Source organism: Ranitomeya variabilis, chromosome 8 (genome assembly GCF_051348905.1).
Source record: "Ranitomeya variabilis isolate aRanVar5 chromosome 8, aRanVar5.hap1, whole genome shotgun sequence".
In the NCBI taxonomy this organism is placed as follows: Eukaryota; Metazoa; Chordata; class Amphibia; order Anura; family Dendrobatidae; genus Ranitomeya; species Ranitomeya variabilis.
This window is the reverse complement of record NC_135239.1, coordinates 153,574,010-153,588,550: the sequence shown is the minus strand read 5'-3', so window position 1 is coordinate 153,588,550 and position 14,541 is coordinate 153,574,010. Positions and strand designations below refer to the sequence as shown.

At 42.1% G+C, this 14,541-nt stretch overlaps 1 protein-coding gene across 1 annotated transcript in view; it reads left to right on the top strand.

The window, feature by feature from the left end:
• Positions 1–14,541, top strand: part of LOC143788084 (cytochrome P450 2D15-like) — a 464,437-nt gene that overhangs the window by 100,243 nt on the left and 349,653 nt on the right. Inside the window, exon 2 of the mRNA XM_077277457.1 lies at positions 6,616–6,787. Coding sequence (XP_077133572.1) covers positions 6,616–6,787 — 172 coding nt within the window. The remainder of the gene's footprint in view (positions 1–6,615; positions 6,788–14,541) is intronic.

The window sequence follows — 14,541 nt, the reverse complement described above, 5'->3', positions numbered from 1 at the left end:
GGCGTTATACCTACAGCTAAGTGTCTCCTTTAGGGAGAATATCTTTCTCACTGGCTGTCTATGTTAGTACTTGAATATCTTTTTTTTGGTCTAGCATATTGCACTAGCATAAACACTGAATACTGGCTATGGGCACCTGTATGTGATTCTATATGCAGCGCTATTACATGGGTTAGTCAAAAATATCATCTGTATACTGCCGGCTGGCTATTTGTACTCCATTATATATGCAATGTTGGTATTTATATGTCTTCTTTGCCAGACAGTGTAGTTATGCATAGTCCTGTATCCGGACTGAACCAAGTCATTTGTATCTGTGTTCCTCTCCCTACTAAAAGTCTCATTATTGATATATAGGAGTACATTTTTGTGAGTACACACAAGGACAATTGTACACAATATTGGTTAGCTATTTTTGTTATATGCCTCTAGCACATTGTCCCTTAAGAGACCAGAAGTAGGGAGTTGGTCAATATTTATATAGTGTGCACCTTAGTTCTGCCTGCCTGCTCTTCCTTCATTTCTTTAAATTGCTTAATGTTTTCTCCCCTTTAGTTGGTAAGGTAATTTATAGGGCCAGCAGGGGATAGCCGTCGCGGAGTGGGGGCGCCAAATATACTATCAGTGTGCCAACCTCCACTGTTAGGTAGGGGCAGTAGGCCAGTGCAGGGATATCTACTAGGGTAGGTGCACCTATATATATCCCTTAATATTATAATAATTTTTTCCGTTCTCACTGGGAAGTGGTATTTTTAACTATTTAATCAATAAAACTATATTTTTAAAGGGGACTGATATGTTACACGTAACCCTAACCCTAGCCCTAACCCTAGCCCTAACCCTAGCCCTAACCCTAACCCTAGCCCTAACCCTAACCCTAATAGGAAAATGGAAATAAATACATTTTTTTAATTTTATTATTTTTCCCTAACTAAGGGGGTGATGAAGGGGGGTTTGATTTACTTTTATAGCATTTTTTATAGCGGATTTTTATGATTGGTATCCGTCACACACTAAAAGATGCTTTTTATAGCAAAAAAGTTTTTGCGTCTCCACATTTTGAGACCTATAATTTTTCAATATTTTGGTTCACAGAGTCATGTGAGGTCTTGTTTTTTCGGGACGAGTTGACGATTTTATTGGTAACATTTTCCGACACGTGACAGTTTTTGATCGCTTTTTATTCCGATTTTTGTGAGGCAGAATGACAAAAAAACAGCTATTCATGAATTTCTTTTGGGGGAGGCGTTTATACCGTTCCACGTTTGGTAAAATTGATAAAGCAGTTTCATTCTTCGGTTCAGTACGATTACAGCGATACCTCATTTATATCATTTATTTATGCTTTGGCGCTTTTATACGATAAAAATTATTTTATAGAATAAATAATTATTTTGGCATCGCTTTATTCTGAGGACTATAACTTTTATACTTTTTCTTTGATGTTGCTATATGGCAGCTCGTTTTTTGTGGAACAAGATGATGTTTTCAGCGGTACCATGGTTATTTATATCCGTCTTTTTGATCGCGTGCTATTCTACTTTTTGTTTGGCGGTATGATAATAAAGCGTTGTTTTTTGCCTCTTTTTTTTTTTTTTTCCTAAGTGTTCACTGAAGGGGTTAACTAGTGATATAGTTTTATAGGTGGGGTCGTTACGGACAGGGCAATACTAAATATGTGTACTTTTATTGTTTTTTTTTAAATTTAGATAAAGAAATGTATTTATGGGAATAATATATTTTTTTTTCTTTATTTAGGAATTTTTTTTAATTTTTTTTTTTACACATGTGAAATTTTTTTTTTTTACTTTTTCCCAGGGGGGACATCACAGATCGCTGATCTAACAGTTTGCACAGCACTCTGTCAGATCACCGATCTGACTTACAGCACTGCAGGCTTACCAAGCGCCTGATCTGAGCAGGCACTTGGTAAGCCACCTCCCTCCCTGCAGGACCCGGATGCCGCAGCCATCTTGGATCCGGGCACCTGCAGCGAGGAGGAGGTAAGAGACCCTCGCAGCAACGCGAACACATCGCGTTGCTCCGGGGGTCTCAGGGAAGCCCGCAGGGTGCCCCCTCCCTGCGCAATGCTTCCCTGTTCCGGCGGCACACTGCGATCATGTTTGATCGCGGTGTGCCGGGGGTTAATGTGCCGGGGTGGTCCGTGACCACTCCTGGCACATAGTGCCGGATGTCAGCTGCGATAGGTGACACCCGGCCATGATCGGCCGCGCTCCCCATGTGAGCGCCGCCAATCGCGCTGGACATACTATCCCGTCAGTGGTCATACGGGCCCACCCCACCTCAACGGGATAGTACGTCCAATGTCAGAAAGGGGTTAAAGACTAGTTAATGATTTGCACCTTGTAGTGAACCCTCTGTATTTGCTCTTATGTAGTCTTCTCTTTATGGTAGACTTAGATACTGAAACACCTACTTCCCGGAGAATGTTCTTCACTTGAGTGGATGTTGTGAAGGGGTTTTTCTTCATCATGGAAAGGATTCTGCTATTATACACCACTGTTGTATTCCTTGGATGTCCAGGCCTTTTTGAGTTCCCAAGCTCACTAGATAGCTATTTTTTCAGAATGTAACAATGATTTGGCTACTCCTAATATTTATACTATCTCTCTGATGTATTTATTTATTTTTTTTCAGCCTAATGATGGTATTTTTCTCTTCCATTAAGAGCTCTTTTGACTGCATGTTGTGGGTTCACAGCAACAGCTTCCAAATGCAAATGCCACATTTAGAATCCGCCCCAGAACTTTTATTTGTCTAATTGATGATGGATTAATGAGGGTTTAGCCCATGCAGCCCATTAAAGAGCTTTTGAGATAATTGTCCAATTAATGTTGGTCCCTTTAAAATGAGGCAGCTAAAGAGCTTTAGTTTCTAAACCCTTACTCCAATTAGGGTTCCAATTTCTCCGTTTGGCCTGAGGCTGCTGTGCGCGCATTTGAATTTCTTAAGGACAGTTTTGTTTCAGCCCCCATTCTTGTGCAGCCAGACGTATCAAAACCTTTTGTTGTGGAAGTCGATGCATCTGAGGTTGGTGTGGGGGCGGTACTATCACAAGGCTCATCTTTGAGTGATTTGCGTCCTTGCGCCTATTTTTCCAAGAAACTGTCGTCCGCCAAACGTAACTACGATATCGGCAACAGAGAGTTGTTGGCAATCAAGTTGGCCTTTGGGGAATGGCGACACTTCTTGGAGGGGTCGGTTCATCAGGTTACTGTTATTACCGATCATAAGAATCTGCTGTATTTGGAGTCAGCCAAGCGTCTGTCCCCCAGGCAGGCTCGCTGGGCATTGTTTTTCACGCGGTTCAATTTTGTTGTCACTTACAGACCGGGGTCTAAAAACACTAAGGCTGATGCTCTGTCCAGGTGTTTTCCAGGGGGAGAACCTCGGGAGGATCCAGTACCCATCCTCCAAAAGGGTGTTGTGGTTTCGGCTCTCACTACCGAGGTTGAGGCTGACATTGCCAAGGCTCAGGAGGAGGTACCATCTGAGCTTCCCATCAACAAATCTTTTGTACCGCTTCATCTCCGCTTAAAGGTTTTGGCGGAGCATCATGATGCTGTCCTGGCTGGCCACCCAGGGGTTAGAGGTACCTTGGAGTTGGTGTTACGTCGGTTTTGGTGGCCCAAGATCTGACAGGACGTGGTCTCATACGTGTCAGCTTGTACCACGTGCGCTAGGGCTAAGATGCCCCGCTCCCGTCCTGTTGGCACACTCCTTCCTCTTGAGGTACCTAGTAAGCCATGGATGGAAATCTCCATGGATTTCATCACTGATTTGCCCTCCTCAGCTGGGAACACGGTCATCTTGGTGATTGTTGATCGGTTTTCAAAAATGTCACACTTTGTGTCTTTGCCTTTGTTGCCTAACGCTTAGACTCTGGCTCAGGTATTTGTACAGGAGGTGGTCAGACTTCATGGGGTTCCATCTGACATCGTGTCTGATAGGGGTACTCAGTTTGTGGCAAAATTTTGGAAAGCATTTTGCTCACGGCTGGGGATCAAGTTGTCTCATTCTTCGGCGTTTCATCCTCAGTCAAATGGTCAAACCGAGCGTATGAACCAAAATTTGGAACAGTACTTATTCTGCTTTGTTTCGGATAATCAGGAGGAGTGGTCGAAGTTCCTTCCTTTGGCTGAGTTTGCCATCAATAATCACCGCCAGTCGTCTGGGCAGTCTCCGTTTTTTTGTGTTTACGGGCTTCATCCTCAATTTTGTACTTTGAGTCAGAGGGGCTCTTCCGGCATTCCGGAGGAAGACCAGTTAGGAGCACAATTGTCATCAGTCTGGAGGAGAGTTAAACAGCGCCTGTTGAGTGTGGGTGCTAGGTACAAACGTGTGGCTGACAGTAGGCGTGTGCCAGGTCCTGAGTGTGGATGACTGGGTGTGGTTATCCACAAAAAACATAAGACTCAAAATACCATCCCTTAAATTGGGTCCACGGTTTATTGGTCCATTTAGGGTCGCCGCTGTCATTAACCCAGTAGCGTACCGGTTGGAGCTTCCTACAGTGTATAAAATACACAATGTGTTCCACAGATCGTTGTTAAAGAAGGTGGTGGGTCTTGTGGACACGACACCGATGCCTTCTCCAGTCTTGATGGATGGTAATTTAGAATTTGAAGTCTCCAAGGTGGTTGACTCTCGTGTAGTGTGCCGCACTTTACAGTACTTAGTACACTGGCGTGGTTATGGACCTGAGGAGAGGTCCTGGGTACCAGCCTCGGACGTTCACGCGGATCGGCTGATCAGGTTGTTTCATCGCCGCCATCCGGACAAGCCGGGTCCTATAAGCCGTTAGGGCCCTGGGGTCCCTCGTAGAAGGCGGGGTACTGTCATGTCGGATGCTGTTCAGACCAGGTCGTCCGACAGACAGCGGTAATTCCGCTTTTGTCCACTATGTGCTCATTGGCGTTGGCTAGATTTTATCTAGCTGGTCCGGGGTTAATTTACCTGGTGCTCAGATTTGAAGCTAGGCCATGCCCACTGACTTTAAATAGTTCTCCTGAACATTGGGCGTCGCCGATTATAGCTTCTGTCTAGTGCGTTGTTATCTCGGTCTGGAGTGGTGAGCAAATAGTTGGAGTATTGTTGCTGGTGGTGTATTTCCCTTTGTCTTATTTACTCCTTCCTATATTTGTGTTTACTTTGCCCTGCACATTTATAGTGTATTCCTGAGTGACTGCGGCATGGTGTATATTTTCCGTTATCCTTGTCTGTGCTATCTGTGGGCATTGGTGTATTATCTTTTCACTGGGTGGTGGGCGGTTGGTTTCAGCCTAGGGTTGAAACAGGAGACAGGGCGAGGGTCGAGGCCTAGACATGCACACCATCAGTGTAAACTCTAGGTAGAGGGTCAGTCAGGATTTCCCTAGTCTGAGGGAAATTGCAGGGGCCCGGGTTATTAGCTCTTGCCCACCTAGTCTCCCCGTGACATACGCTCAATTTAAAGTCAAGTGTCTTCACTTTATATCCATATTGATTATATAACTGTATCTTGAATATGCTTTGGTAAATGGCATAAATGCCAAAACTTGTGTCACTGTCCAAATATTTCAGGAGTCAGGACCTAACTGTATTTTTTTTAAATCTCTCTATGGTCAAGTTATTATTATTTATTATTATAGTGCCATTTATTCCATGGCGTTTTACATGTGAGGAGGGGTATACATAATAAAAAACAAGTACAATAATCTTAAAAAATGAAACCTCTGAAACCTGACGCGTTTCTGGTGTATACCACACCCTTATTCATAGGACAACTAAGATAACATGTAACAAAACAAATTTTATACTCAGCTTGCAGTGAATGAGCACAAACAATAGGTGGAGCTCAAATCAATGTTGCAGAGGAAGTTGCAAACAATGCAGGTGTCAACCATAAGACAATGAATGTGGTGCAAGAGTTAACACACAAACATACCAAAAAAAATGGGTTAACTATTGCATCACATTCATTGTCTTATGGTTGACACCTGTATTGTTTGCAACTTCCTCTGCAGCATTGATTTGAGCTCCACCTATTGTTTTTGCTCATTCACTGCAAGCTGAGTATAAAATTTGTTTTGTTACATGTTATCTCAGTTGTCCTATGAATAAGGGTGTTGTATACACCAGAAACACGTTAGGTTTCTGAGGTTTCATTTTTTATCATGTTTTAAAGTTTTTTCTAATAAATAGTACTTTTTATTCTCCTGTTGGACGTGCCAGTGGATTTCCCTTTTCTTTTTTCTTTTACTTGTGATCACCAATGGGTGTGGCACCCTCAGGATGGATCCCTTCTGACATATGGACTTGAAATTGGCAAAGTGGTGAGCTTTCGACACTTCCCCTCCCTCCTTCCCTCCCATGTTACAATAATCTTAATACAAGTCATGACTGGTACAGGAGGAGAGAGAACCCTGCCTGTGAGGGCTCACAATCTACAAGGGATGGGCTAGGATACAATAGGTGAGGGCAGAGCTGGTCGTGTAGCGGTTTGGTGGATCGGTGGTTACTGTAGGTTGAGATTTCCACATTCTTCATTAATTTACTTTAGTGAAAACAAGACTTGTATTCATTATAAATACATATTTTATTCATTTTTCACAGCTAGGAAAACAGTTTGGTAATGTATATAGTCTGCAGATCTTCTGGACTAAAACGGTGGTACTCAATGGATTTGAAGTGAATAAGGAAGCTCTGATCAACAGGTCTGAAGAGATAGCAGATCGTCCACGATTTCCTACTTATGAAAAACTGGGATATGTTGGAGACACTAAAGGTACAATGTTTAGAAACGTGTTGCAAGCAAAGCCTTAAATAAATATCTGGTTAAGTAGTTATGTGCTATTTGGATTACTCCTGTCAACGAGGGCCATCACTGATTATGCTGTGGGGACTTATGAATGCCATGTACACTCCCTACATGTGTAGAACTATGCAAAAGTTTTAGGCAAGTGTGGAAAAACTGCTGCTAAGCAAGAATATTTAAAAGAACAGTGTAAATAGTTTAATAGTACTCACGATCCTGGCACCTGGCTTTATAACAGTCACTGGGCACACACTGCCCATCTCTCTCTCTGTGGTTCCCGCTGTTGATGAGGGGCGACAGCAGTCACTTGTCTGTGTGAATCTGATGCTCCCCGGATGGAGCACTCATTTCTTTGGCTGCTGCAGCACCTGGATTGGCTCCGCTCTGCTGTCACGGCTCTGCTCCGCATGGCTCTGCTCTGCAGGCGACAGGGGCTCCTTCTTTATGGCCCATTGCCACACTGATACTATCTGATGAGGAAAGCAGAGTGCGCCACTCACCTTTCTGTGCGCTGCTCCCTACGCTGCCCTCCTCATCGCTCTGAGCCGGCGTCTGATTGACTTGCTTTGTGCGCTTTTTCTTTTTATGTCTCCATTTTCTGGCTCAGCCCACCCTCCTGGGTTCAAGGGTTGGTCCGGCTCCCTCAGACTTCCCTTCCGGCAACCGGGGAAGGTCCGGCTCTCTTAAGCCTTCCCCCGGAAACAGAGGATGCAGCCCCTTCAGTTCCAGACCCAGCACACAGGTACCTGCTGCCTCGTCGACCCCCTTACACTGGGGCAGATCTCCTCAGTCCGAGGGAGGAGCAGAAGAGCCTCATTGTCCGCAGGAGCATGGTGCTATGAGGTGAAAGATTCTTCAGAGGATGAATCACAGGCCAGAGCTAAGAAAAATTGGCGGCGGCAGTGCTTGCCTTGGCAGGAGGTTGCAAGCACTGATGATGACCTCAGCATTCCAGGATCTGATCAGTGTCATGGAACAGAAAGGAGGGGTGAGATATTTAACGTCCCATTGTCTGTCCCTCCTGCTTATTATCAGCTAGATTATTTAAAGCATGCCCTAAAGAAAATCGTTTTAGACACTTTAGAATAGGATTTTAAAGTTATCCAAGGGTAGAAAAAGGGAAGAAAAAACGGAAGGTCATGATAAGAAAAAAATAATGAGCAAATCCTTTAATAATTGGGTCCAAGCCTTTTCTATATATGCAAGTAGTGTAGCATCAGGTGGTTTCGTCAAACTCAATTTGACAGGTGGACCCGCCCCTATCAAAGTGTATCAAAGTGTGTAACCCCTCCCCTCCCTGTCTGGCAGCTGTCCCTCCGTCTGGCTGCCAGCTTTTGATATAGTTTGATATTGTTAATTTGATACAGTGATTATTATCACAGTATTTGTTTTTAATTAGATTTTTCATATTATATGTAGCTGCTGTGCGATTATTCTGTAATCAGGGCAGTGTGTTTTATTACCAATGAGCACACAGAGTGTAAAATTGTGTTTTATAACACATAGTGCCAGTTATATAATTATATCCTATTAGATTTTCATAATATATGTAGCTGCTGTGAGATTATTCTGTAATCAGGGCAGTGTGTTTTATTATCAATGAGCACATACAGTGCAAAATTGTGTTTTATAACACACCGTAGCACATTATATAATTTTATATCCTAGGATTCTCATTTTTACACTTTATAACACCAGTCTCATTGTATTTTATTCCCAATGATCAAGTTTTATAACACACCATGCCGTTTATATAATTTTATATCCTAGTCGTGTATTTATTTGTTACTGGATTCTCATTTTTACACGTGGTTTATAACAACCGGGTCATTATATGGGCACATTATGTATATGGCCATATTACAACACCCGCAAGTATGAAGCGGTGTGTTTTATACGTTTATAAAAAAAAAAAGCAAAGACACGATATTGTAAAAGTTTAAAAGATTTTATTGTTGTAAAATAAATACATCTCAAAGACATTTCAATACTATAAAAATTCTTACAGAGTATAAAAGCAAAAACATTAAATAGTACAATGAACATACACCAACACACTTCTTACAAAATAAATAAGTAAATAGCATCACAAGTACAATAAACATACATCATTACACTTCTTACAAAATAAATAATATAGTGTTACAAGCCAAGTACAGCATTTATCCAGTACATTCTTTACATCGTGAGTCACATGGTTTGTAGTATCGGTAGAGACCTTTTTTTAGGTAGCAGAGTTCCGCGTGTGGTACCTAATGACGGGGAATGTAAAGATTGAATTGTACGTGGGGTTGGGGCTAGCTTCTGTGGTGTAGATACAGCGTGTGTCTCACTGCTGGAAATTTTTAATTCATCTAAAAGCTTCCTAGTAGTGGGATTACCCACAACTGTAGACGGTATATTTAGCTCGGCCATAGCCTGCATAAATGAATCCCAACCCGGGATAAATTTCGGCCGCTCAGAGCATGACTCTGCGTTGTACTATGTACCAAATCCAGTAAGTTAGACCCTGGTATTACGGATACTTTGAAAATAAATTCAGCTTTATTATTCCAGGCTGTAACATTTTTATTCTGCAGTAACCTGTTTAGTAAAAATTCAGCATTCTTTTTATATCTTTGGTTTATATGGCTGACAATTTCAGCGACCTCTTGATTTTTATCAGAGTCGGTATTTGCCAATTGTTGCTGATCAGGATCAGGAGTGCTAACGAGATTTAAAGCCGTTACTTCATTGAGCTGTGCCGCGTATGTACCAAGTAGCGCTGTAGCACGCTGCTATACATTTTAATTTTCACATCATAGGGAATGTCACGACGTTGTAAAATGGCGCTAATTTCACCATCAAGCCGCCGAATAACACTGTCGCGTATGTTATCTGTAGTACTGGGCCTTAGTTTGTCTAGCTCCTGTTTGGGCACTAGATACATTTTCTCTGTATGTTCCATTATTTTCCTGCGAGCAGGCTTGTTATTATTGGAATTGCAAAAGCTAAAAGAGGGCCGATAAACCCGCCGGCCTGCTTTAGTAGCCACTTCTTTTTCTTTATGGGCTGAGATCTGTCGCTCAGTGTTCTTATAGCTTTACGCCACTTCTTTAATATGCCTTTTTGATGCTCTTTCAGCGGAATCCGGCCTTTTAAGATGTTTAAAGCAATTTCGCCTATGGCTGTAATTAAATCATTGCTTGCATTGCACAAAATAGACTTTCTGACAGCGGGGGTTGCTTTCACCAGAGTTTTTAAGAGAGCCCAGTTACGCCAGAGTCTCTCAGACATCTTTACATCACAACGCACACAGCGTAGAATGTCTGATACCAGGTAAAATTCACTTTTTAGAAGTGTTTTTCTTTTGAACATAGACAGCAGGCAACGCTGGTGGAAACAATCCGGTCCTTAAGCGAAGATCCTCAGGGGTATTAGCTCTCAAATCTACAAGCAAATACCCATAAGGCTCCCGCATGGCATCCTCAAAAGCTTCTAGGAAAAAACGTGTTTTTCCGGGATACATCTGGGGAGCTAGAGTTAAAATTTGTAATTTATCTTGGGGGTTATTAAAAAGCACCATGTATTTTGTGTTTAAATTTATCGTGCGGCTTTTCTTACCCTGACAAAATATGTTTTGTACCAGGTAGAAAATGCTGAGATTTCTGTGGTGTACATACTTGGTAAAGGCTTTTTCTATCTCACAATTTGCACTAGCACTCTCCATGAGATCATCAACAATAGCCAAATTCACCTTCTCCGGCGGGAATAATTCGTCGTCTACGAATGTATTCGGCAGACCCTCCACAAATCTGGCGTTGGGAAAAGTAAGAGAGACTTCATCATATAGTTTCTGCCAACACGAATAAAACCAAACAATATTATCAGGTTTCTGAGAAAAATTAGTTTCAATATTATATAGCAGTTATTTTACAAAATAGCTCTTTCCAGAATTAGAAGGCCCTGCTAGCATGCATGAGAATGGGTGTTGCAGGCGTGTATCCATCACCACAATACGCGACTAATAGCCAAAAGGCAGGGTGGTAAAATCGTCAATTAGTCGCCGCTTTGTGTAAACGCACTTTTGTGTTTTGCGTAATGGCCTCGTTTCAATCTCCCAGCACTTATTATTTCTCACAATGGATGGCTGTTGTACGACAAAACGTTTCTGTGTATCTGTGTCAGAATTGCGCGGGTAGTCCAGAACTAGATCTTTTAGACTGTTGAAATTAATAGATTGAGAGTTACCGACATTTAGTGTTATCCCCTTAACTTTTAAGACAGTTTTACCGGTGTTGAGTTTGTATCCGTAAGTTTTGGACCCCGCGGATACAAATTCTGTGATGTGTGTACCATCGGGTATTTCACTGGTCAGTTCCCCCAGGTAATCGCCTAAAGGCGGCTGCCACTCACCATCTCGCTGTACAAAAATAACTGAATCTGTGTCGTGATAAAGGCACCTCTCCTGCAGCCGGTCCTGCAGTGAATAGAGCTCTAACCGAGCATACGCTGTTGTAAAACACGCTATAAAAATGTTTGTGTTTTTGTTGAGTGTGTGGTGGCCTTTTGCATATTTCCAGTTAACGGTTGCGGTGTCATCATCAAGGAAATGTAACATCGAAATGTCATAGTAAGGCAGGAACAAATACTTAAAAAGCTCATCTGGATCCCTAACAATGCTGGTACATGATAGATTAGATCTCTGAGCAAACTTTCCCCATAAAGAATTTAAGAAAAGCTTAGAGATCTGTCTCTTAGCAGGATTGACAGCTATATTTTCAGGCCGTAATTGGACACCTTCTTTTTCAAGAAAGGAGTCAATGTACTGCCTTTTCTTGTCCTCATCAGTGCACCAGCTAGGGTAACCAGAGGCTTCCTGCTTATCCCTAAGATGTAATTTAATGTAGGGAGCAAACAGATCATCAGTGGTTTTAGGAAAATGCCATATTTCATAGATGTGCACGATCCGATACCCTTTTTCTATCGCCATCTCGAGCTCCATAGTGCACCAGGTGCACGTTCTTCATCACTATGGCCACAAATATCTGCCTTGGAGTTTACAGTGCATGTGTAGCAAAGGGGAAACATTAATTTTTTGTTGAGTTTTACCGGTAGAACTGGGAAAAATAAATCTCTCGGCGGGAAGACCTTGACTTTAGCAATGCCAAAGTATTTTTTAATGAATCCAAAATTGTCATAGATGATGTCTGGATGGCCTACAGGGTATGTTTTAGTTTTGTTTACAAAGGGGTACAGACTGGTGAAATCGTAGTAATGTAAAGTCTCCCCTTTTTCCAGATGGTGGTAGAGCTTAATGGCGTTAGTTCGGCCGCCATAAAGTGCATCACGGGGGTCGAAAGGAATGGGAAACTCCATCTGGTGGAGAAATGCTTGAAGGTTGGAATCATTTTCAACCATTTCATTCCACTCATGCTCCCACATCACCCTTATTGTGTACCCGCAGCACTGTAAGTAACGCTTTTTAGCTAAAAAGGTATAATATAACTGGCCGTAGGACGTGTTTGTGACCTTATTCGTGTCATTTTCATTATAGCACACGGGACATCCGTGGTAAAAACACCCCTGAAATTCAAAGGCTATGTGTTGGCTGCTAACATAGGCATAACCATCTAGAAAATATTTCCCGACTTGTTTTTCGCCGCCTCTCAAAGCGTGCTGTATGTCGATGTTCTCGGAGTGGGCTACATACATGAGCCATTGAATAGCGGGTGTCGAGTAGCGCTTTTTTACCTTGTGATAATTATCACCAGGTAAAATGGCGATGGTCTTTTTTGGAAGAAATTTAAACCTGTACATTGCCATACACACCGAGGCCAGGGTGATGATCTGAAGAGGATCCACACATCTGCTCACTACAATCGTTTGCTTTTGACGCTTACAGTATTTTTTGACATTTTTCTGTGTCATTTGCATAATACGCTCTCTATAGATCTCGCATGCGTGTCTCAGAATTTCAACATCTTGTTTGCAATAAGATTTTAGCTCAGCCTTGAAGTCAAAAGTTGTATTTACCTGTGTCGCATACCACTCCAGGAACTCTGACTTCTCACCAGGTGACATGTATTCTACCCCATAATATTTTACATCTGGTATGGGGCCTACATAATTTTGGTTTTCTCTGGTATTAAAAAAGTGTGGAAAATGGCCTTTGCCTCCTGAAAAGCCCATGGCCTGTGGTAATTTACTGAGTTTCATGGGGATAAAATTTAGAGAGTCTATGAACATTATAGACAAATCGGGTAGCGTCACACACAAGAGACGGCCACCTTGGGTTATCAACTGTACTTGTAGTTTTTCAGAAATCAATTCCTTAACATTAAAGTATGCGTCGTATCTTCCACCATCGTGGGCAATAAATGTATGATCTGAAAATTTACCGCTTGTAAAGAACTGTACAAAGTCATGTGTACAGGTATTACCCTCAAACTCCTAGGAGGGGTGACCATACAGCGTAGTAGCATAAATGTAATTCGGGATGTGCGTGCCTGTCTCCTGCATACATTCAAAATCATAAAAGATATAGCAGTCTGACTTATCCTGTGCTACATACTTCCGCATGTAACAAAGATGGGCATCAAATTTATTTATACGGATGCGACATACAGGACAGCGCAAACCATTACATCTATGCTCAGTCTCGCTATTTCTGAAAACAAAACGGTTGCATTTATCACAAAATGTTTTAAGCCTGCAGAATGCTGGGTCACCTGCAGCCAATTGTGTGTGATAATCTAAGCACTCGCTCGAGCGGCAATAAACTCTGCAAACAGGGCACCTGGGATGTTGGTCGGCACTGCTTTCTACACAATCCTCTCTCTGACAGGCTTTACAAAAATACTGACAGGAATGCTTGTTCTTGTGATGAAACACTGAATTGCATAGCTCACAAAAGTAATCAGCACCGATAAAACCCTTCATATTTTTGATATCGTAGTAGTGATTATCATGGAACAATATGAATACGGTTTTACTATTAGCTGTATTGTCGCTCTGAAAGTAACGCCAATCACCCTGACTATAGTACAGTACTTTAATGGTGATCCCCAAATATTTTTCAAATGCCGGGATGTCGCTAAAACTCACTAATTTATCATCAGGGATGCCCAGTGCTGTGTGTATGTTTTTAGAGCGGCTCAGTAAAACAGCATCAGCGAGATCCGTGTCGTCCATCAGGGCGCACACACTAGCAGCCAAACACATATTTGTCGTGTAATTGTTAAAATCATACAGCCATTGCCTCTTTTGTTTAATGATCTGACTGCTCGCTATAGATTTCAAGCGCCTTTTTTGTTTTATACCACCGCGTCGGTTTTTAATGATGGTGACGACTAGCTTTAGTGAATTGGATGATATGCATTCAGCGTTACTTTGAAGTGTGCGGGCAACAGCATTTAAAAAAGATTCAGAATTAAAATCTTCCCTGGTTTGTTTTGTAGTGAAAATAGGGTCTAAAGTATCGCTACCTTCAAACCTTAACTGAACAAATTCGCCAGGTTCAATGTCCCTGATGATTCTATCCAGTAATGCCTGAATACCGTCATGAACAATATTCACGCCCTCTTCAAATGATCGTACACGCTCCAAATTTACAAATCTAAAATTATCTGTATGTATATGGCCGTTGAAATTGCGGAGGGCCCTTTGATGATGATGGATGCGTTGCAAAAATACTGTATGATCGGGGCTCCGCACATTACCATCAGCGACAGCGACAGCGTCTG